The sequence below is a fragment of the Erpetoichthys calabaricus genome, chromosome 2, assembly GCF_900747795.2.
Source record: "Erpetoichthys calabaricus chromosome 2, fErpCal1.3, whole genome shotgun sequence".
NCBI lineage: Eukaryota > Metazoa > Chordata > Cladistia > Polypteriformes > Polypteridae > Erpetoichthys > Erpetoichthys calabaricus.
The window spans coordinates 293,284,645-293,310,052 of NC_041395.2; the positions used below are offsets into that span (position 1 = coordinate 293,284,645).

At 41.7% G+C, this 25,408-nt stretch overlaps 1 protein-coding gene across 1 annotated transcript in view; it reads left to right on the forward strand.

Annotated features, from left to right (window-relative positions):
- The window catches only part of ablim1b (actin binding LIM protein 1b), a 341,011-nt gene that overhangs the window by 165,280 nt on the left and 150,323 nt on the right, over positions 1 to 25,408 (forward strand). Inside the window, exon 5 of the mRNA XM_051922460.1 lies at positions 9,765 to 9,891. Within this exon, the coding sequence (XP_051778420.1) occupies positions 9,765 to 9,891 (127 nt within the window). The remainder of the gene's footprint in view (positions 1 to 9,764; positions 9,892 to 25,408) is intronic.

Genomic DNA, 25,408 nt, shown 5'->3' on the forward strand with positions numbered 1-25,408 from the left:
GTATGGCGGCCTAACAATACAATACAATACAATACAATACCATTTATTAGTGCATAGCCCAAAATCAAGCAAGAAGTGCCACAATAGACTATAACAGGCCCTGCCTCTTGACAGCCCCCCAGTCTTGACTCTCTAAGAAGACAAGGAAAAACTCCCAAAACAAACCTTGTAGGGAAAACTTGAGAAAGGCAGTTCAAAGAGAGACCCCTTTCCAGGTAGGTTGGGTGTGGAGTGGGTGTCAAAAAGAAGGGGGACAATACAATACAATACACAGAACAGAACACAAGTAATCCTCAATACAATATAATAGTGCAGTTGAAATATTACAAGTACAGAGAAGAATTTATCAGTAGATGACATCACATAATAGGATTTGGACAGACCTTGGCCATCAAGCTGCCTCCCCCCTACTGGCCATTCCACAGCTGAACAACCCCTCTACCCAATCATTCCTGCGATCCTCCCATCAGAGATGACTTTACCTTAGGCAGGCAAATCAACTTGGCAGGTGGCCACATTTGAGTACCGAGAAGAGAAACAGAATAGGTGAGGGCTAGTAACAAATTACAACTATCATGTTACTTATGTTTTAGTGCTAATGACTGACAACAGAGATGCAGTCTGTACAGTTAATCAGCAGCTCTAGTCAGGGTATGCTAAACTGAAGTAGTGAGTCTTCAGCCAGGATTTGAAAGCTGAGACCGAAGGGGCATCTCTTATAGTAGCAGGCAGACCACTCCACAGTTTAGGGGCCCTGTAACTAAAAGCTCGACCTCCCACTGTTATTTTATTAATCCTTGGAATCATAAGCAGACCGGCATCTTGAGATCTTAATGTGCGCTCTGGTTTGTAAGTCATGATAAGTTCAGACAAGTAAGCCGGACCTTGGCCATTCAAGGCTTTATATGTTGTGGGTTCGCTTCCCGGTTCCTCCCTGTGTGGATAGCGCTTTGAGTACTGAGAAAAGCGCTATATAAATGTAATGAATTATTATTATTAAAAGGAGGATTTTGAAATCTGCCCTAAACTTAACCAGGAGCCAGTGTAAGGATTTAAGAACTGGAGTTATGTGTTCATATTTTCTTGTTCTTGTAATAATTCTTGCAGCAGCATTTTGGATTAAATGGACGCTTATAAAGAACAATTTGAACATCCAGTGAACACCACATTGCAGTAGTCAATCCTATTAGAAATAAATGCATGAATTAATTTCTCAGAATCCTGTTTATTTAGAAAGCACCTTAATTATCCAACATTTTAAGATGGAAGAAACATGATTTGGACAACTTTGTAATGTGCGCTTTAAATGATATGCTAGAGTCAAAAATAACTCCCAGATTGTGGGCTGATTCAGTGAATTAATGGTGATTACAACTGAGTTAAATGATGACAAAATATTGTTGTGATCAGCGTCATTCCCCCCAACAATTAACGTCTCTGTTTTATCGGTGTTTAAAGACAGGTAGTTCTCATCCATCCACTCCTTTAATTCACTAACACAACTAATTAAAGACCACATTGGAGAAACTTCATTTGATTTAAATGAAAGGTATTACTGGGTGTCATCTGCATACGAGTGAAAATTAACATGATGTTTCCTAATGAGAGATCCCAGTGGAAGCATGTAAAGTGAAAACAGTAAAGGTGGCCCTGCAGGACACCATATCTCACTTCTGTGTATAATGATGGAGTACTGTCAGCACATTTCTGTATGTACTAGAATCGATTTCATAAATAAGAACTAAACCAGGCAAGGATGGTGCCTGTAAACCCAACATCATTTTCCAGCCTGTGCGGTATAATAGAATGGTCGATGGTGTCAAACGCTGCACTTAAGTCTAACAACATAGTTTCCTTAATCAGAGGATATCAGAATGTCATTCACAACCCGCGTTAAGTGCTGTTTCTGTACTATGACCAGTGCGGAAACCAGACTGGAATTTCTCAAATAAATTGTGATGTGTAAGGTGTGACTGAAGCTAATTGGCGACTAATAACCCAAACAATGAAGTCAAAAGAAGACGCCAAGCAACTCGGTGAACAGGATAAAAAGTACAAGACAGGAAGAAGACATGAAAACATCCAATTCACTGAATATCCAGTTAAGTCAGTCATTAAGAAATGAAGAGAATATGGCTTAGCTGAAAATCTGCTGGAACAGGGATTGTGTAAGAAGAACACCAGTGAGGGGTGCCACCAAGAGACCTTTGAGAACTCTGAAGGAGTTACACGCTACAGTGAATAAGAATGGAGAGACTGGGCAGACTACAACTGTGGCCTGGGTGCTTTCCCTCTGATTGCATCACAAATATACCATTTAATAAATCATTCATTAGTTTCATATATTTACTTATGCTTGTATGTAAATTTATAACATATATTTTTGCTTGTAAAGTTATAATTAATTCATTGTCTATATATACATGATTAATTTCTGAACTCTCCAACAGTCCTGCCTGGTTTCCATCATGAATGGAGCTCTTTTTAATTTCCAGTGATGGCTATTATTCACTGCCCAGGTGAATTACCTGTTTGACTCTGAGAGTTCGGAGGACCTTGAGGTGGTGACAGCCCACCGAACCGTTACTATTCAATATAAGAAGACTTGGTTCTGTTAACCTGTCAGAGAAGGGTCACCTTTTAGTATCAGAAAGCACTTGTTTGATTTATTTGCGTTTGTTTCTATGTCTCTTTTATAGTGTGGTTCAACACAAGCACACAGGCACATCACAGGGTATGACCACAATGTCTCATGATTTGAGTGTCCTGTGGGGTCTGCTTTGGAAGTATGGGGTACCAGGCCAACTGTTCAGCCCCTGTAAAACAGGAGCGAAAACCACCGCCAGTTATTTAGACTTGTTCCCGTGGGTGTGACACTCTGTCAGGGCTGCCCTTTGTCACCAATTCTGTTCATAATTTTTATGGACATAATTTCTAGGCACAGCCATGGGCTGGAGGGTGTCGAGTTCGGTGGCCTCAGGGTGTGTGCTTGTTGTGGAAGATGTGGTCAGCTGGCTTTGTGGGGCTGAGACCTTTGACATGTCCTGGGGTGATTTGCGGCCGAGGTGAGGATCAGCACCTCCAAGCCTGAAGTCATGGTTCTCAGTCGGAAAAGGGTGGAGTGCCCTCTCCAGGTTGGGAATGAGGTACTGTCTGAAGTGGAGAAGTTTAAATATCTTGGCTTCTTGTTCATGAGTGAGGAACAATGGGAATGGGAGATCAGAGTGATGTCAGCAGTCATGCAGACAGTGTGCTGATCAACTGATGAAAATGGACCTGAGTAGAGAAGCAAAGCTATCGATTCACCACTTAATCTACATTTCTAAACTCACCTATGGTCACGAAATGTGGGTAGTGATCAAAAGAACTAGACTGTAGATACAAGCGGCAGAAATGAGCTTCCTCATGAGCTTCAGGGTGTCTGATCTCAGCCTTAAAGACGGGTGCGAAGTGCAGACATTCAGGAAGAGCTCAAAGTGGAGCCACTGCTCCTCTGCATTGAAAACAGGCAGTTGAGATGGTTCAGACATCTGATTACGATGCCCTGGGGAGATGTTATGGGCATGTCCAACCAGGAAGAGCCCTTGGGGATGACCCAGGACACGCTGGAGAGATGATATCTCTCAGCTGGCCTGGAAACCCCTTGGTATCCCCTCGGAGAATATGGAGGAGGTAGCAAGGAAAAAGATTGTCTGCGCATCATTGGTTAGACTGTTGCTCTTGCAACCGGGATATGTAATGATCTTTTTAATAGATTCCATGCATAATCAGTCACTGCAGTGCAGACCAGCTGTAGCTTCCATTAATATGCATCCCAACAAAGAAATTCCCTGAGCTTTATTGAAATGACAAATGTTTTAACAAATTAACAGAATTTATAACCGTTTTGTGATTCAGCTCCTACACTTTTCCTGTTTCATTCTCAAATGACCTGCACATGAACAACTCACATCTGATTAATTAAAGTTAAATCCAAGTCCAGTTTTTATTCTACCCCTGTGCCCACCATAAATGACGCACGTGGATGCAGATTTACAGCCGCAACATTAAAGGTAAACAGTGAGATGAAGTGTTTCCATAAGGACTGTCGACATTTTTAAAAACATTTTAAAATATTGCGTTCGCCACTCTTTAAAAATGGAGTCAAATAAAATAAAAAACAGCAAAGCAATGAGATGAACATTGAATTCATTTTTATTTCTAATTTAAATTAGCATGTAACAAAGCAGTTTAAATTTGCCAGCAGCTGTTGTTTGGGCTTTTTCTATTTTTAATCTCTCATATACTTACTTTTCCTTTATTTTGTCCTGTTCACTTGTATCTCCAAATCTTCTCCATCGCTGCCTTGTGCGGTTGCAGAGGGCCAGAGACTGTCCTGGGAAGCATCAAGCCTCAGGTTGGACCAACATCACCGGGAACCCTCAGACCCACTCGAGATGAGCTCAGTGCCCCCAGAGTTAGGGTCATACCAATAATATTTAAACTTGGAGCAAAATGTGACTGTTTTAAAGGTGGGGTGCTCTGCCTTGGTGTCCATTTCAGCCATGGCTCCTAAAGCTTAATGTTCAGCTCCTATCATAGGCACTGTTAATGACCTGCCATTTGTCCTGTTGTGTGGTGGTGGTGGCAGTCATAAAATATTCAGAACACGTGTATAGTTTATTATGGGAAAGTGTAGTGCATCACAGTGTTTGAGTAAAATGCTGTTATGTAGAATCTAACTGTGTGGTTCCCACAAACGATAAAGCAGGCCCTATGATTTTTACCATAATGTCTTTCAATACTGATGGAGATAGAGGTTAGGAGTAAGCGCTGATACAGCACATTGCTGTACCCGCCACATGACAAGCCACCTCAGGATCCCAGATTAGGGCCCGAGTGCAGCCATGCGACGGGTGACACCTCAGCACCACACTAATTCAGATGGAATGGAACAGTGTGAGGTTTTTTATGGTGGCTGGAGTGCCAGTTCTGCCACCAACCCCCAAGTTCCTGCAGGTTGGAGGGCCTACTTGATGGGCTGGATGTGATGAATGTCATACGCAGGATGGAGCAATTGCAGGTTAAGGGCTCTTGCTCAAGGGCCCAACAGAGTGAAATCAATTCTGGCATTTACAGGATTTGAAACGGCAACCTTCCGATTGCCAGTACAGATCCCTAACCACAGAGCCACCACTCCGGCCGATGGTGATGAAAACAATGTTAAACTAGCATTCTCCATTCCACTCAATCCAGTTCATGGTTTGGTGGGGCAGAACCTGTCCCTATCACAGCAGCAGTGGGCAAGAAGCAGGAGCCAGCAATTCACAGGGTCCACTCAGGTAACACAGGCCCAGTTTGGAATTGCCAGTTAACCCAACATACATATGGCCCAGAGGAGCTTCACATGGACATGGGCAGACCTTGAACCCAGGGCACTGGACCCTTGAGGCAGACCGTCTAACAGCTCTGTCGTAGTGCCTCTCATAACAACATCACAGATTCAATGTAGTGTACTGTAAATGACGAGTGTAGTAATTTTCTTCATATTTTCTTAACAGTCAGACTTCTTCTAAACAACTAATGGAGAACAGTGCAGTTTTTCATATTTTTTATACTGAAAGCAACATTAATGAATTATCATAAAATATTCCTACACAACAAATCTTACAGCATAGAGATGATAATTATGGTTCAGCTTTTTGCTGCTATGTTTTTCCAAGCAGACATATCATGACATTTGAATGTACTTACACGTCTTCTTCCAGGGCATGTTTACGGCCTGCGCTCCAGTGGCTTGTGAGGCAGACGCTTAATGAAGTGTGTCGTGGGACGTGAGGCCGGTGGCACATCTGAATAATCTTTAGTCTACTTCAAAGAGTAATGTGCAATTAGTAGCTGAAAACTACAAGAATCTTCTTGTATAACAGATTGTCGCAAGGCTAACAGAAGCGTTAATATTCGCCTGTTTTACATGTGAGAGCATTCTCCTTACATTCGTCACTGGCTGTCTTGTAGAAGATTTGATGATTTGCTCTTATATGATAAAGAAAGTATTCAGACCCCTTCACTTTCTGTGCACTTAATTGTGTTGTAGACTTAATTTTAAATTAACAATTTTTCTATTTTTGCCCATCAATCTACACTCAATAATCCATATTGACAAATAGAAAACATGTTTTTAGAAACATTTGCAAATTTATTAAAACTATAATCTCTCATTTCTACAAGTATTCAGACCCTTTGCTGTGGCACACCAGCTTGTGGTCAGACGCAGACTGTTTGCTTTAAGAGAAGTGTCCAGAAAGTGACTGGAGTCTAGCAGTGGCAAGCTGAATTAATTGGACAGCGTTTAGAAAGGCACACACTGGTGTGCAGTATATAAAAATCCCACAATGCATGCTTCATGTCAGGAGAAAAAGCAAGCCATGAAGTTTTTCTGTGAACCTCCATGATCAAATTGTGGTGAGGCACAGCTCATGGCAACGGTACAAAACCATTTCTAAAGCTTTAAATGTATACAGGAGCAAAGTGGCCTCAGTACTTTAGAGATGGAAGAAGTTCACAACCACCGAGGCTGACCAACCTAACTAACTGGACAAGAAGGGCCATAGTCAGGGAGGTGACCAAGAATCCAGTGGTTATTCTAACAGAGCTTCCGAAATGCTCTGCTGAGATGGGAGAACTTATTAGAAGGACATCAGTCTCATCAGCACTCCATCAATCAGGTGTTTAGGGTAGATTGGCGAGACGTAAGCCACTCTTAAGTACAAGGCCTACATGTGTGACAGCCTGCTTGAAGTTTGCCAAATGGCATTTAAAGGATTCAGAGATCATGAGAAAAAAGAATCTCTGGTCTGAAGAGACAAAAGCTGAAGGGCTCTGAGAGCATGAGGAAAAAAACAAAAACTGAACTGTTTGCACAGAACTCTGAGCACTTTGTCTGGTGAAGACCAGGCCCTTCTCATCACCTGCCTTTTACCACCTATGGTTATTTAGTACAGTGCTGGCAGCATCACATTATGGCGGTTGTTCTCAGTAGCAGCAACAGGGAGACTGGTCAGAATTGAGGGACTCAAAGAAAACCTGCTCCATAGTGCACAGGACCTCAGAGACAGCAAAGACAAAGCTGCAATGGCTTTGGGAGAAGACTCTCAATGTCCTTGAATAGCCCAGCCAAAGCTCAGACATAAACTCCATAGAACATCTGTGGAGAGACCTGAAGATGGCAGCTTACAGACACTTCCCATCCAATCTGATGGAGCATAAGAGGATCTGCCAAGAAGAATGGGAAGCAGCAATCAAAGCAGTAATTGCTGCCAAAGGGACTTCTACAAAGTACTGAATAAAGGGTCAGAATACTTCTATGAATTAGAGATTACAGTTTTTGAGGAGTAATACATTTGCAAACCTTTCTGAAAACATGGGCAAAGATGTCATATTTATCAATTTCAAATTAAATCCATAACACAATAAAATGAATACTTTCTGAATCCACTGTATATTTTAGTGAGAACTGAAAATAATAAACCATTACAATATTTTTTTTTTTTGAACGGTGCTTTAACTTTTATTTAAGCGTTTACTGCCATCTGCTGTCAGCTTTTGATAATCATCTCAGTCTACTGAGGTTCCCAAACACATCTTTGTGCGCATTCCCAGATATCCATGCCAGGCTGTGTTTACAGTTTGAACAGTATGTGTGCATGTGTGTGTGTTTGTGCATAGATTTCAGCAGAATAAAAGGTTTTGTCTTGTCCTCCCAACCACTTGTGCTCTTCACATCATCATCTGTCTTGAATCGATGACCACCCTGATGTTTTTTTAGTGGTCCAAAAAGGTGGAAATCACACGGTGCCAAATCTGGCAATTAAGGAGGTTGTGGTAATACCTCAAACTTCAGTTTCTCCAGACAAGCCTTGGTGTTCTTAGCAGTGTGTGGGCAGGCGGGTGGGCATTGTCTTGCAGCAAAGGGACTCCTTGAGACAGCAGGCCCCGCTGCTAGGATCGAATAGCAGGCTTCACATTGGTCTCCAGCAAGTCACGGTAACTTGCACTAGTGACTGTAGTACTTCTCGGCATGTAGTGTTCGACAATAACTCGGCTGCACTAGTGGTTTGCGAGGACAAGACAAAACCTTTTATTCTGCTGGAATCCAGGCACTTCCAGGCAGGTAGCACAAGTGCATTGAGAAGGGTGGAGACTCCATTGAGAAATGACATTATCAGTTTTGTGAAGGTTCATTCCATTTTCTAATGAATCCCATTTTCTAACTGTAGCTTGACTCCTCCTCGTATTTAGAGAGAGAGAGAGTATATGGTGTATATAAACCTGATGGACTTTTTTCATAATAATAATAATAATAATAAGTCTTAAATTTACAGAGCACTTTTCTCACTACTCAAAGCACTTTACATAGTGAGCCAATTCAACCACCACCAATGTGCAGTGTCCACCTGGGTGATGCGACGGCAACCATTTTTGCACCAGTATGCCCACCACACATTAGCTGTTAGGTGGTGAAGGGGTGACAGATAGTTGAAAGGATGAAAAGGAGGCCATAATTGCTAGGCCATGGAGGGCAATTTAACCTGGAAAGCACCCTGGCAGGACTTCACTTTTACGTCTCATCCGAAGGGCAGCACCATGGTTACAGCACCGTTGTCTCCATCACTGCACTGGGGCATTGGAATCCACATTAGACCACAGGGTAAGCGCCCCCTGCTGGCCTCATCAGCACCTCTTCCAGCAGCAACCTAAACTTAGTAACAAATAAAATCGTGTCTGTATTTAATATTGATATTTAAAAGTCCTAATATCCAGAATTACATACTCTTAAGATTTATTATCCATAACTAGGTCACTTAAAAGACAGAGTAGTTTATTGCTTAAGATTTGTTAATTGAGAACATCTTCTGAAGTTTGAAATTTCTTAATCCTCTATTGCAGGGGTGTCGAACACCAGGCCTGGAGGGCCGCAGTAGCTACAGGTTTTCATTCTCACCCTTTTCCTAATAAGCGAGTAGTTTTCTCTGCTAATTAACTCCTTATCCCTTCATTTTAATAGCCCTGTTTTTAAGGATTCAGTCCTCTGAATTGATTCCTTTCTTCATTAAATGGCAGCCAAACAGAAATGAGACGTGAAACGAGCCAACAGATGACCAGCTAAACTGGGATTTCAAACTCCAACCAATTTCACTCCAATCACTTTCTTAATGAGAAGCCAATTCTTGCTGTTAATTAAACCCGTTATTTAATTCAATGGCTTGTTGCTCCTCTCATTCTGCCACAGCAGACATTTCCAAATCCGTTGATTTTTCAGTTTTTTCTAAGAACACCATCAAGATGTTTTGATGACCTGAGAGATCAACCTTACTGAGATCTTCACCTTTCTTTATTTTCAGATATTGTGTGATGGGCACAGGTGAGCTGGTCATATGGTGGCTTGTTTGATGTCTCATTATTGTTTGGCTACTAATTAAGGAAAAAGAGACAATTAAGGGGCCTGAATCAAGTTAATTAAAACTAAAGCAAAAAAAGTTAATTATCTGTAAAAACGGCTCACTGATGAAGAAGATGGTTAGAATGAAAACATGCAGCCACTGCGGCCCTCGAGGACCGGAGTTCGACACCTGTGCTCTATTGCATCAAAGGATTTAATGTCTGGTATTTTGATGAAAATACAGTGTTGTTGGTACATTAGCATCAGATGCCTTCAAGCAGGAGAGGCCTGACATTTAATTTTTAAGTTCAAAATTATTAATTGTGGTTTTATTTTCTTCCAGATTGTGCAGGCTGTGGCAGAGACATCAAGAATGGTCAGGCGCTCTTGGCTCTTGACAGACAATGGCATCTAGGTTGCTTCAAATGCAAGGTCTGCAACAAGGTGCTCACGGGAGAGTACATCAGCAAGTGAGTGCTTCATCCATAACCCCCCCACCAGCCCCCATATTGTTGTATTTCCTTGCTTTTTATTTAACTGTGCGACTTATAGCCCCATGAATGTGTAAACCACTACAGAACTGCACTGGGAGGCTTGAGGATTCTGGTTCAGCCCCTAACACTGACTCACTGGGTGACGGTCAGCATGTCTTTTAACCTGTGAATGGACTTGTTGTGGCAGTAAATGAAGAAATACACTCTGTGTGTGACTATTTGGGATGGAAATTCATTAAGGAAAGGCACTACATAAAATCAAAAGGTTGCTGGCATTGTCTTCACAGTTGACTCACGGTGAGGCCCAGAGTGACTCACTTTGCTCCTCAGTCCTCCGCTGTACAAACATGGACAGAATTGTAATGTGTGTGTGTGTGTGCAGAACTTGTTGGAATTATATACGTATGTAATGGAAAGGCACTCTATAAAGTCACAGAATGACACGCTGTATGACAAGTCCCTTGACCACCCAATGCGCAAATCATAGTAATATGGAACTCCTTCCATTATCTGTCGAAAACTTCCCAGGATGATGTCCATTATGGATAGGCACTATATGCTGTGTAATTCCAAGTTCCATTACTGTTTCACTGCGTGCTCCTAAAAAGGTCACTTTACCTTCTGGTACACCAGTTGGAGACCCATGACAACAGTTACAGTGTAAAACTCCTTGAGGTGGTACTCATTTTAGAAACGTCCGACATAAAATCACAAGGTTAAGTGCCGAGGACCAACTCACTGCTGATGGAACTTGACACATTTGTTTACACACTTGTATTTGGAAGTTGCTTTGGACTGAACTGTCATCCTTATAGATAAAATAATTGTCTGGAACACAGTGCAAATATGTTATTGAATTTGCAGGCGGGACCCCCGTGTCCTCTACTTGTTATACTGTAAGCTGTCATACTCAGGAGACTGTATAGGGGGTGCTCTTGGACAAGCCAAGGGTCTCTCAAGCCTCTCTCATCTCCAGAGTACTTGCCAGAGATGTATTTTTTTGTTTATAAATACGGAAACTGCTGTCCTTTAAGAAAGAATGAAGTCCTTTGAATTTCAGTCTATTGTGATTGTATATACTAAACAAGATTATATAGCCTGGAAAAAAAGAAGTGAGCGAGCGCTGAAACTGAGATGGTCCATCTGCTTATCTTTGTGTTACAAGTCAGTCCCCGGGTCGAAGGCGTAAACGCTCTGGAGTGCAGTGTGCCCTGAATATTACAACACAGCACTTCCTTACTGCTGAGCTGCTGTTTCCTGTATCAGCCTTTGTCACGGCTCTCAGTCATGCTGGGCTCATTTTGCTTTCCTTCACAGATTTTTGTTACGTGTCATGCCAGGTCTGGTTCTTCTCAGTTTTACGCATGGGAGAATACGCAGCCTGGAGTATTGTGGGCATTAATGCAAGGGAGGCGAACAAGGAGAGCGCTTGTGTTTATTCAGTTGTGCTCACATTAGGCCTAATCTGTTTGCTGCCTCATCTAGTCACTAGAGAGCGGGACTTTAGGGACCTTCAGATCTCAACTTGATGTTATTTTGGACAGTCTGGATGAATAGGATGGACGAGCCAGTGGGGCTGAATGACCCGTTATGGCCACAATTGTTCTAATGTTTGTCTTTAAGTTTTAAAACAAGCAAGAATATATTGTACTTGTGCACTACACATTCTTTATTGCATAAAATGGTGTATGTTATGTTACTTTTTATTTTCTGTTTGTATTGATTTAATTTTTGATTTTATTCACTTAGTACACCAAGAATATGTGATATTTATGAAATACTTACCAAATTTATTTTGCGAACCTCCGTGCCGTGTATCTCAGATGCCACTTTGAGAAACACTCATCTAGAGTTTTAATGTTATAGTGCCCCACATTTTACAATTTCTCCTCTTCTCTTCAATTAGTGTTCAGTTTTCCAAAGGTCTTTTATTAGCTAATTTGATCATCAGTCAGTGTTTCTTTTTATCTCCGGCCTTTCACAGTGAGTACTGTCACAAAGTTTTATAAAAGAATCAAGAAAAGGTAATAAAATCCTAAGCACTGACCATCAGAACTGGGTAAGGTCACGCCTCACCAGGGGCCTCATGTATAAACTGCGTACGCACAAAAATGTTGCATAAGCCCGTTTCCACGCTCAAATCGCGATGTATAAAACCTAAACTTGGTGTAAAGCCACGCACATTTTCACGGTAGCTCCAACCCTGGCGTACGCAAGTTCTCCGCTTGGTTTTGCAAACTGGCGGCACCCAGTGTCAAAGCAGTGCTGCTGTTTCCGGGTGGTTTCCGTTTCTTTTTTACATCCACAATGCCGGCTTTATCAAAACACTGAAATTAACTGCATATTGTTGATTAGTTTAAAGCATCTGATTGTAATTAACCTGTAACAATATAATGGTCCACAGAATTGCCATACTATTCTAAATACCATAGCTGCTTTAGCGTTTTTACTCTCACTGCACCATCTTCTTCAACTTTCAGCTGCTCCTGTTAGGGTTTGCCACAGCGGATCATCTTTTTCCATATTACTCTCACTGCACCACTCGGAGCAGCTGATCGGAAAGAGAATTATCGGTATACAGCATCAAGCACACGCTGCCTCAGCCATTCGCTATTTGAACTGCTCTCATACGACATATGCTTTAGAGCCTTTCCTGTATGGACCTCGCGGTTCAGAAACAGTTTCATCCCAAGAACTATAAACGCACGTCCATCATGTGCTCCTTATAGAACTGTTTGTACTTATAAGTACAATTACCTCACTGTAAACTTGCATTACAGTTATAATATTGCACAACCTGCGCCACTTTATAAAGCGCGTATTTACTGTACATATGATGACGATATCGTTTTCAAGATGAAATGCAGCAAAATATGTTTATTACATTATACAGATAAAATGTTAACATCATTTAAATAATCTGCAGTATATTGTTAATAATTAAACATGTGAGGACACGGTGGCGCAGCGCTAGTGACGATCTGGTGCCTTGTTCAGGGATTGTTCCTGCCTCGCGCTGTATTCTTGCTGTGGGCTGGCACGACACTGGAAGGATAGATGCATAGAATAATTAAACACGTACTACGAAGATATTTCAATGTTCCTTAAAAGTTTTGAAGAATCTGTGTTCTAAGCTTACAGATGGCTTAACGTCTATTACAGAGCTGATTGTGTGGCGATTGGTTACTTGGAGAAAGAAAAGGAAGGACAGGAATTGGTTAGTACGTTTGAAAGAGACAGTATTGCTGCAATAAATTATTTCATCGAAGCTCGCGCATGGCACAGTAAGCATCTTACGGGAGGCAGGAACAATCTGTGGACGAGGCGCCTGCTCGTCACTATCACTGTGCCATCGTGTTCCCATGTTTAATAACATGCTTTAATTCCTATCATCATGAAAATGATATCAAGCATACATCTCAGTATTTAAATTATTCAGAGAGCTGAAATATCACGAATGTAATGGATTCTGTGTCCTGTCAGAGGAAAAGAAAGCCCGTTTAAGAAGCACGTAGTGATTCAGGCACATAGAGCACATAGAAGATCAAATACAAAACAAAGCATTTAATGTGCTACTTTAGTTACGATGGTATTTGAGAAACTACTAAATTAAAATGATTTTAAGATGAAGTTTATGATGTTCTACTTTAATGACAAAATAAACTATGCAATTGAAGTGGAAATTTTGAGATTAAAGTTGACATTTCGTGCCTTTTTCTCACTGTGTCACTTTTTTTTTTCTCTGTACCCTAATAAGCTTTCATATGACACTCAGACGGTGGGCTACGACTCGCCTTTTAACGGCGACTTTGATATGTGACAACTTTTATTTCGGGCACTGTGTGACTTTGTGAACTTGAATTTTCGAGTTTCTCCGACACTCTGTGTCACTCGATCAACTTGCTTTTGTTGTTTATACCACTGTTTGTCTTTTTACAGAACGCTGACCTTAAGGGCTATTTATATTGATTTGCATATTCAAAGAGGTGTAATTCTGGGAGGAGTTGGGGCGGGACTGCAGGCGCGTACACGTGCGTTACTTTTCACGCTGACCAGGATTTATGTAGCGGAAGAACGTGGAAGTTGGCGAACGCACAGATTTATACATCTGGATTTTTTGTGCGTACGAACATTTCCGCTTTTGTCTGTACGCCATGTTATAGTGTGAATTTTATGCACAGAGTTATACATGAGGCCCCAGGCCTCTGGATCAATGGGTCTCACATTTTGGCCTGGACGACTGCATTTCCTTCCAACCATCTTTTTCTTTTAATTGAACTCTTACCTTCATTAAGTAAGCTGTTACTTCCAGGTTTCTGTGTTGCAGTTTGAAAACAGAAATTGCAAAACCTGATGTGATAAATGTGTACTGGAATGTAGTAGGCATTTATGTATGTGCTGCATATTACATGGGGATACTCTTGCCATCTTTGTTCTGCTTTTTAAGATTTTCATCATCATCATGATTTTCATTCAACTTTTCTAGCTGCTGATTACTAATGAGTGTTCTTGTGTACATGACACTGACAGAGCTGCAGCCCTTCAGTATTTGGGGTTGTCTACCCTTTAGTCTACTTCACTTGACATTAATAGACCACAATTAAGGGAGACTGGCCCTCAGCACATGCTGCCTTATTAGACAGGCGCTTCTGGCAGTAACCACAAAAGAAGTAACTTGTTATAAATATACCTGTATGGGTATGTAACGCCTTACTGAATTATATAACAAAAAAATACACAATATTTTGACTAAACACTCTGTCTTCATTGGTAATGAGTTTTCCTTGCTTTTCTGTATCAAGAACTTTAACTTTTGCTTGTGAGGTTGCTCTAGACCAAGTAACATACCACATGCTTGTCCATGTGTAAAAACTGGCGACAATAAATAAAAATACCATGGAGATAAAGGAAATGGTACACTCTGATATGTAGCACAAAAATGAATGCAGTAATACGGTCATAAACATTCACATCTGCATCAGCCTTAAAAATTGGTATTCTTTATTCTGTATTTGGTTGACCAAGCTGGACTTTGTGGTGTGTGTTTATTACTGTCTACATATGGGCTGTATTAATTTCTGCATGTTGTGTAGCTTTATGCTATATGCTCCTTGGGAATATACATACAAGATTCAGTCAGGCAGTCATTTTCTAGCCTGATTAGTCCAGACGAAGGGTTGTGGGGGTCTGCTGGAGCCTATCCCAGCTGGCATAGCATGCAAGGCAGGAACAAACCCTGGACTGGGCGCCAGTCCATCACAGCACAAGCACACACACCAGGCACAGCTTAGTGTCACCAGTCCAACTAAGCTGCACGTCTTTGGACTGTGGGAGGAAACCAAAGCACACAGAGAAGACCCACGCAGACACGGGGAGAACATGCAGACTCCACACAGGGAGGACCTGGGAGGCGAACCCAGGGTTTATGAAGTCTAAAGTGTCATCTGTGAGTCATACACAGACACAAGGCAAATCTCCATAAAAAAATGGTTAAGTAATAATTGGAATATGGTAAAAGAGAGTTACGCTTTTAATGTTTAGGCAAAGAAACAAATATTTTTAAATTGATTATACAGTATTACTGTATTTTACTGAATGTAGAATAAAAAAAGGAAAAAGAGCTGCTAAATCAAACAGTCAAATCAAATAAAGAGCAAACTGGTTTCAACACAAACCTGCAGCTGCAGGGGTCTCCAGAACCACTGTTCTGGCTGTGGCTGCCCAGGGCCTTGGGTATCCATTGCAAGCACACACTGGCGGCTTTTCTTGCTGGTTTTCTGCTTCATGTCACTCCTAGCTGGTGGACACATTGACTTTTGTTGTTTTCAGATTTCTGAGCTCTGTGTGTCTTGGGCTCAGAGTGAATACAATTCAGGAAATCAAATGAAGCTAACGAGCCCCCAGTATGGCATATCCAGTTGAAAACATTCACCCTCTCATTCTGCTGTGATGGGGTTCAGTTTAACTGAAGTGGAGAACGGCTTGCGGCAGGCCAAAACAAACAGTGCAGTGGGACCAGACGGCATATCAGGTCGGCTCTTAAAGTCTTGCTCTAAGCAGCTCTCTCCAGTTTTTCATTTGCTTTTTAACTGGTCTCTGACCTGTGGTATTGTACCTAATCTGTGGAAACAATCAATCATTACCCCTGTATCTAAGGTTTCTAGGCCAAGCTGTTTAAATGACTACAGACCAGTGGCACTTACATCTATTCCAATGCAATGCTTTGAACATTTGGTGAAAAACATTTTAATGACAGAGACAAAGTCTTTTCCAGACAACAATCAATTTGCTTATTGTGCAAACAGAAGTGTGGAAGATGCTCTGCTTGTTATCTTACATCACATCTACACCTTTCTTGATCAGCCTGGTTCATATGCCAGAGCACTATTTTTGGATTTTTCTTCAGCGTTCAATACTATACAGCCTCATATAGTGATTGGGAAATTGAACAGTATGAATGTAAACCCATTTATTACACTGTGGATTCAGAACTTTCTTTTAAACCGTTCACAGACAAGTAAAGTTCAGGACACTTTTTCAATAGTCATTCATTCAAACACAGGCAGTCCGCAGGGGTGTGTCTTATCACCATTACTGTTTACTCTGTACACAAGTGAGCTGAAACAGAATAATGACCACTGCTCCATTATCAAATATGCGGATGACACCATGATCATAGGGCACATATCTGGGGAGGATGAAAGCCACTATCTAAATCAAGTGGACTGTATGGTAAACTGGTGCAATAAAAACTCTCTCACTCTGAATGTAACAAAAGACCAAAGAAATGATATTTGATTTTAAGAGACAGAAATCTGTATGTTCACCTATTGTAGTTCTGGGAGAGGAGGTAGAAATAGTGAATGAATATAAATACTTAGGAACTTACCTAGATAACAATCTTAACTGGAGTACAAATACAAAAAAATATTTTCTAAATGCAACCAGCGCTTATTTCTCCTCCATAAACTCAAACTATTTAAATTAGACAAGGACCTCATGTTGTCCTTCTATTGCAGCCAGTGTGTGATCACTTCCAGTTTCATTGCCTGGTTTAATAGTCTGACAAACCAAAACTCAAAAAAGCTCCAGCAGATTACGAAGTATGCAGCTAAAGTTATTGGGGCTGATGTAGATGATTTGACTAGTGTGTGTCAGAGGGCAATGCTAAAGAAACTGGAAATCATCTCAACTGATGACAGACATCCATTACATGTAGAACTAAAGTTCAGTAAATCAGGAAGGATAGTCGCTTTGCAAACGCACACAAATCGCTCCAGAAACTCCTTTCTTCCTAGTGCCATACGACTTTTCAATAAGAAATATCGGAGATAATGATTAAGGTTTTGATATATATCCTGTAACCTTTTTTTGGTATAAATATGTATTATCTAACTGCCTTCCCTTAACCTTTCTTGTTTCTATTTGTCTGTTTTATTTCATTCTGTTATTAGATGCAACTGAGAAGGCAAATTTCATGTTTTCTTGTGTGAACATGACTAAATAAAGAGACCTTAAACCTCATTAAATATTACCATAGATGGCTGAATGGTTAGTGGTGCTGCTGCCCCGCTTTAGTGTCCTGAGTTCAACCCTTGGCCCATCTACTCGCATGCCTAACTTGTGTGCTGGCTGCGTGCTGAGGTCGTGCAGTCTCTGTAAACTTGTCGTGTCAGACTGGCTTAAGGTGCCCAGTGATGTCCCGGTGCTCCACGTGGGGTTGGCTGCTGTCCTGTGTCTGATACTACTGAGGCTGTGACTCTTTATTAGAATAAGTATCAGATTGTTTTCATTTTCGTCACATGAAATATTCAGTGTGACTCTAAGCAAATTATTATTTTATTTGATAGAGAGAGCAATTAAACCTATTATGACATTTCAACAGAATAGACTTCATTGCAATTAAAAAGCCATTTTATTAATTTCAATTTATTCAGTTTTCAGAAGTCAAATAACATAAAATGTTCAAGGAAGCAACTCATTTATATAATACCAAATACTTTTTCTAGTCAGTCCTGTAGGAGCAGTACACCTGGTTCAGGTCCCCAAAAGTCAAAGCTTTTTTTGGCAGAAACAAATCAATGAGAAGATGTCAGTCCATCACAGGACCGTCTGAAACACCAGCCACTCAGCCACATCAGGCCAGTGTTGAGCTGTCAGGAGTGTGGACTGTGAGGCAGAGGCACGATAAGGAAAAACAGGGGTGTTACTGCCATCTAGAGGACAGTCGTGAAAACTAAGAACTGAACTGTTAAAGCTGTGTGCCTACGCTGTATATACGACACACACTTACTGTACATTCTCAAACACACTTCATGTGATTCTGCATTGATCTTGGCCCCCCACATGTCAGGTATGTTCATGTTCTGGACAGAGCATCAATCCACTGCAGGCCCCATTTGAAATCACACTTTAACTTACTACACAGAAACTGGAATATGAGGAGAAAACCCTTTATGGACATAAAGAGAATGTGAAAAACAACAATTGGATTTGAAGCCAAAACACAAGATCTGTGAAACAGCAGTGTTAACCACAAGACCACCGTATTGCTCTAGCCATGTAATAGAAGTATATATATTCTTGAATCACTTTGTGTTTTAAAGATGAAGATAATTCAGTGGTGTGTTGCAAGCTTTCCCTTCGAAAAAGATGTTCACAAAGAGGACATCAGTGGGTCATTATTGGGGCTACAGATATCCTACACAAAAGACATAGCAAACTGACCTGCAGTTAACAAAACTTTGGATATATAAACCTTCTTAGTATCCTGCAGAGGTGCTTAACATCACAAACATCCTCAACAAGTCACCTCTTTTGACGTTAAGCTTTACAGTGGGTGGGAAAAATTAGTATGACCAGTGATGGAGTCGCCACCAGAGAGTCGTTGTGTTCCTCCAAAACTGCAGACACTTGACAGCCCCACAGTATATTGGTGAATGTTAAGGGCGCGGCTGTGTTCATGTTGAGTGATAATTATAATAAGAATAATTTCTATACACTGGAGATTGGATTTCCCCTTTACTGCTCTTTGATCTTCACTGAAAATACTTTAAAATAGCATTTAAAGATATGAATACTGTTAAGAACCCAACCTAAAAATCTATATGGATATTCAAATGCATGGTGAGTTTAGATAGATAGATAGATAGATAAAGAAAAGGCACTATATAATAGATAGATAGATAGATAGATAGATAGATAGATAGATAGATAGATAGATAGATAGATAGATAGATAGATAGATAGATAAAGAAAAGGCACTATATATTATGGCAAGCAGCTGGGGTCAGTACACAGCCGGGACGCCCAGAAGAACTGGAGGGGAATTACGCCTCCTCCAGACCACAAAGGGGGTGACCACCCTGGTGGCTTTGGGGACCATGGGAACAGAGCTTATAAGCTCAACCCTATAGGAGCCCGTGGTCACCACCAGGGGGCGCCCAGATGCCTGAGGAGCCCTGGCCCTCAGCACTTCCGCCACACCCAGAAGTGCTGGGGGGAAGAAGACCAGGGACACCCGGGTGCACAGCCGGCACTTCCGCCACACCAAGGAGTGGTGGTAGTCGCTCATTGGGAGGCACCTGGAGCACATCTGGGTGGGTTTAAAAGGGGCCGCCTCCCTCCATTCGATGGCTGGAGTTGGGAGATTAGAAGGACAGAGCTCGAAGGAGAGCAGTGGAGTCGGACCTAGAAAGAGAGGCATTGAGAGAGGCCTGGACTTTGGGGGTGAAAGTGGGTTGTGTGCACTTGTAATATAAAAATGCATAATAAACGTGTGGTGGTGCTTGAACCTTCGGTGTCCGCCTGTCTGTGTATGGGCTGTTCCCCACAATAGATAGATAGACAAACAACAACAACAACTCCCTCAAATGCACACAAAAATTACAAAAAAGAAGAAAATGTTTGACTTGGCTAAAGATAAAAAGAGCAGCTCCAGTCCCAGTCCCAGTCCCAGTCCCATTGAGGCATTATGCAGACATATTTCTGTTGGTATAAAGGAGCTCCCATAGCATTTCTTGACACACTTCTGCTGAATAATCTGTTGGCTGAACGTCCTCAGTGTTGGTGTGTCAAAGAGAGGATGTGCAGCATTGTTCATAATGGCACTCAGTTTTTTTTTTTTTTTTTTTTTTTTAATTCTCTCCTCTTGAAAAACAGTGTTGGAAATCTCACTGTCCATCACAGAATTGTGGAGCGTGTGAAGGAACACAGTGTTCTAAGAAAAGAGGCTGCCCTGCTCCTTTTTATGTACAGTAGTTCCGGTGTTATTGAGACCAGTCCAACCTGTCATTTGATATGGACCACCAAGTATTTGTAGGAGTGGACTACCTCTACATGCACTCCCTGAATAGTGACCAGACGTAGAGGCTTTTAGGTGAGGTGAAAGTCAATAACCAGTTCCTTGGTTTTGCTGACGTTGAGATGCAGACAATTCTTTCTTCACACAAAGTGCTCCATCTGACGCCTGCACTCCATCTCACCCCCCTAATCAGTACACCCCATGACTGCGGAATTATCTGAGAATTTCTGCAGGTGACATGACCTGGTTTCACAATCCTTGAGCCTCACAAACTCTGGTCTGCCAGACAGAGAGTCCCTTATCCAGAACAGCACTGGAAGTGTTGTAAAAATCGAGTGGAGGTCAATCCACCAAATGACAACAAAGAATAAAAAAAAAGTCATTGTGATCACAAGTGACAAAAAGAATGAGCTACCAGACTGGCAGGCACAGAAGTAAGGAACAGAACAAGATCAAAAGCAAAAGGCTCTGAACTCTGGAGAGGATGCCTGCTGCCTGCTGCTTTGCTCACAACCGCACCTGCTTTTAGATGGCAACAGGAAATACTCCGGCATCATCTCGGGCGCTTTTACGTTTGTTAACTTTGTTATTTAGGCAGCAACACATTCATTCATAGCCTCTTCTTCTTAGTCTCCTGTCTCATGTTTGGAATCTTTCACTCTTGTTTTTTTCAGTTTGTCATTAGCCTAACCTTTTTTTTAATCTTTGTCTTACTCAGTTTGTGGTTTTCTTGTCAGCTTGTTTTTGTATTTACTATTATACACACATCCTGCCACATCCTCAGGCTCTGACCGTCCCAGACTCTTTACTCAAAGAGATGTCCATTTAACCTCCATAAACCTCCTCCTACAGTCTTGAATCTATTCAGTTCATCTTTATATGTGTAAACACCATTTTGTTATCCATCCATCCTTTTCCGCTTATCCGAGATCGGGTCGTGGGGGCAGCAGCTTGAGCAGAGATGCCCAGAATTCCCTCTCTCCGGCCACTTCTTCTAGCTTTTCTGGGGGAATCCCGAGGCGTTCCCAGGCCAGCCGAGAGACATAGTCCCTCCTGCGTGTCCTGGGTCTTCCCCGGGGCCTCTTCCCGCTTAGACGTGCCTGGAACACCTCACCAGGGAGGCGTCCAGGAGACATCCTGATCAGATGCCCGTGCCGCCTCATCTGACCTCCACCACTCCATTGTTTATGTTGACTTTAAAATAATCATGCCTTGACAGAAGTTGCATTTTGTCCTGTTACTTTTACTTTAGTTAATTTTATAAAGTGCCCTGTGAAGGTGTGTTCCTTGAAGAGTGCTAGATAAAATAAAGGTTGACTATCTTGATCTGTACTTGATTAGCTTGCTGACCTCTATTCGTTCCCATCATGTTTCTGCCCTTTCTAGCTGTCAGTTTAAATCTTTTTTAAATTATCCACAACAGTCACCAACAGCTTCACAGTCACCCTTGTATGAAGCTCTAACTTCGAATGGACTTTACAAAAACACAAGGACATGGACAGGACAGTCATACCCCAATGCATATGGTGTCACAAAAAAAACTGAGGCCCGGGTTCAAGTTCTGTGAGCAGTTACATTCTCTGCAACGGCATTTCTTGAAATTTAATTCTGCAAATCTGAAGGGTGACTTGATGCTTTATACCATTCCATCCATCCATTTTCCAACCCACTGAATCCGAACACAGGGTCACAGGGGTCTGCTGGAGCCAATCCCAGCCAACACAGGGCACAAGGCAGGAACCAATCCTGGGCAGTGTGCCAACCCACCGCAGGACACCTTTATACCATTCACTAAATAATATTTTAAAACAAATCTGCTTCAGGCAGAGTGATAAGCACATAATGGTGCTTGAATATGAGGCAGACGAAACTACCTGTGGTGCAGTGACAGGTCTTAGCAAGTAATGTTTATCACACCGTTGAATGTTGAGCAGGTAGATGAAAGTCATGTGAATTTGCGGAGAAAATCCAAGCAGCACACGTTTCAGTTCAGTGAGAATGTTGTGAAGTTCCTGTTACTATGTTTGTGTGTCACACTTTACAGATCAAGCAATTAACTCGCTAATACATTACTGTCCAAGTGAACAGTGCAGGAAGCAGAGTCAGATTCTTTACTCTCCAGCGACACTTCACGATACAGACACGATTAAGATTTGACTTCCTAAGCCATAAAAATTACAAAATGTTAAGATGAGTATTTCTTGATGGTGACAAAACCAATAATCCGATGTACTGAAATTCTGATTCTCAATAATAATTTTCACTAGTCACAAACATGTGAATCATGCAGAATGAGAAAAAACAAAGATGTTCTGTGAATTTTACACTTCAGAAAGAAAAATCCACCATTTACTACATGCAGCAAAATGAGTGAATCTCAGCTTTGAAATTTGAAAAGACAGCAATCAGAGACAACTTCTTACCTCTCCTGTCATGTGGACGACTCCCTCAAAGTGTCATAGCCAATCCTGTTCAATTGGTTCTCAGGAAGTGATGTGATTGGAGGAGTGTAGGCATTTACACAGTCTCAGCCTACCCACAGACCTCCATTACAGAGTCATTTGTGCAGTCGAAAGACGACTTCATGGATTTTTGACCCTGTGGTGTAGTCGTCAGTGGAGCGGCCTCACGGTCTCGAGTCTTGAGTGTCTGTCCACTTGCCCTCCTTGCTTGTGTCTGTTTAGATTTCATCCATCCATCCATCCATCCATTATCCAACCCGCTATATCCTAACTACGGGGTCACAGGGGTCTGCTGGAGCCAATCCCAGCCAGCACAGGGCGCAAGGCAGGAAACAAACCCCGGGCAGGGCACCAGCCCACCACAGGGCACACACATTTTTCCTCTATTATTTCATATTCTGCTTATCTAAAATACTGTATGCATGTGTTAGGTTTATGGTATGATTTGGTTTATTTTTCATTTTCTCTCACTATTTCTGCATCTGATTTTGAGTTCTTTTTATCAGTGTAACACTCCAGGCAGACCCCCAATCTAACATTTATTTATACCTTCTGAGTATTTTTGAATGGATTAGAATTATTTAACATTTTACTGTGATGACATTGTTGTTCTGTTATGATGATAGTGTAGGAGTCAGATGTGAGGATGAAAGAATTAGCAGCTATCCATCCATTATCCAACCCGCTATATCCTAACTACAGGGTCACGGGGGTCTGCTGGAGCCAATCCCAGCCAACACAGGGCACAAGGCAGGAAACAAACCCCAGGCAGGGTGCCAGCCCACCACAGGGCACACACACACACACACACACAAACACACCAAGCACACACTAGGGACAATTTAGAAATGCCAATCCACCTAACCTGCATGTCTTTGGACTGTGGGAGGAAACCCACGCAGAACATGCTAACTCCACACAGGGAAGACCCGGGAAGTGAACCCAGGTCTTCTAACTGCGAGGCAGCAGCGCTACCCACTGCGCCACCGTGATTAGCAGCTATGTTCATGAAAATATGAATGGCAGAATGGTAAAATAATTATTTGTCATAAACCATGTGTCACAAACGATGTGTCACATCACATGAAATGAGGTGGAAAGGGCTGTCATTAAAAGAGCTGATAGCAAAGAGTCACAGCAGATGCAGATGTCAGTACTCAACACACCAAATCAACAAGTGTGCCTGACGACATCAATAGCAGCACGATGAGGCTGCACAGCATAAGCCTCCTGATGGTTCATCTAAACGAATAAGTCAAGAAAGTCAATATTACTGTCTGATTGGAAATCAAACATGCCATGCCAGATAAGATACAGCATTTTAACTCTTTAATATATCCACTGACCTCCATGCCTTTCTAAACTTTGTTCACTGTTATGGTATATAGTGATGCAATTGTCAAAATGACAGAACAATATCATAGCAAACAGAAGCACTTCTCGAACGCATGGAGCCAAGTAGCTGTCTCTTCTGTCACAACAATCATTAAAATCATTGTCCTTGTTCCAAAGAAAGCGGGCACCTCTTCACCTAATGATTACAGACCAGTGGCACTTACGTCTCACGTCTTGGGAGACTAGTAATGGACTATCTGAATCCTCTTGTGGTAGACCACCTGGAGCCACAGCAGTTTGCCTATTGGACTGGAGTGGAGGATGCAATTATCTGTCTGCTCCACAAGGATTATCCTCACTTGGACAAAACTGGCAGCACTGTGAGCATTATGCTTTTTGATTTCTCCACTGCCTACAGTACTATCCAGCCATCTCTGTTAAGGGGTAAACTCAGAGATATGCAAGTGGACAAGCCTATGGCATCCTGGGTAATGGACTATCTGTCAAGACAGACCGCAGTTTGTGAGACTCAAGGACTGTTTTTCTGATATGAATATGAGCAACACTGGAGAAATTCTCAGATGATTCTGCACTTATGGGGTGTATTGATAAAAGGGATGAGACAGAGGAGAGGAGTCAGGTGGAGAAGTTTGTTTTTTGGTGCAAAGAGAATTCTCTGCAAATTAACAACAGCAAAACCAAGGAACTGGTTATTGACTTTCACCACACCAAAGAGCCTCTGTGTCCGGTCACTGTTCAAGGAGCGGACGTAGAGGTGGTCCACTCCTACAAGTATTTGGTGGTCCACACATCAATGACAGATTGGACTTGTCTTGGAATACAGAGGAACTATATAAGAACGGGCAGAACATGCTTTCTTTCTGTAGTAGAATGTGTTCCTGTAATGTGGGAAGTGACATCTTCTAGAACACTGTGATGGCCAGTGCCATTTTCTACACTGTTTTGTAGAGGCCCACCGAATCAAACTAAATAAAAGGACAGACTCAGATATAGGACACACTCTGGACCCCTTGGAGGTCATAGAGAAGGAGAGAATGACAATAAAACTGAGTACCATTATGAACAATGCTTCACATCCTCAGAATTGTGGCAAGAAGAGCTACGAGGGCTCCTATATACAAACAGCAATACACCAGTATAATGCCTTACTGGGACTGGGACTGTCAAGTCAAAAGTTTTCTTTAATTTTCTTTCATTTTAGTCATTCTGGCATGTGTTCAGACCATAGTGTGTGTGCGTATATTTATTTAGATATCTATCTATTTTTTTTATATATTTATTTAAAGAGCTTTTGTAAAAAGGTAAATTTCCTCCTGGGGACAAATAAAGTTTAGGAATACTTTAACACAGATCCAAAATAATCTGTCAGTCA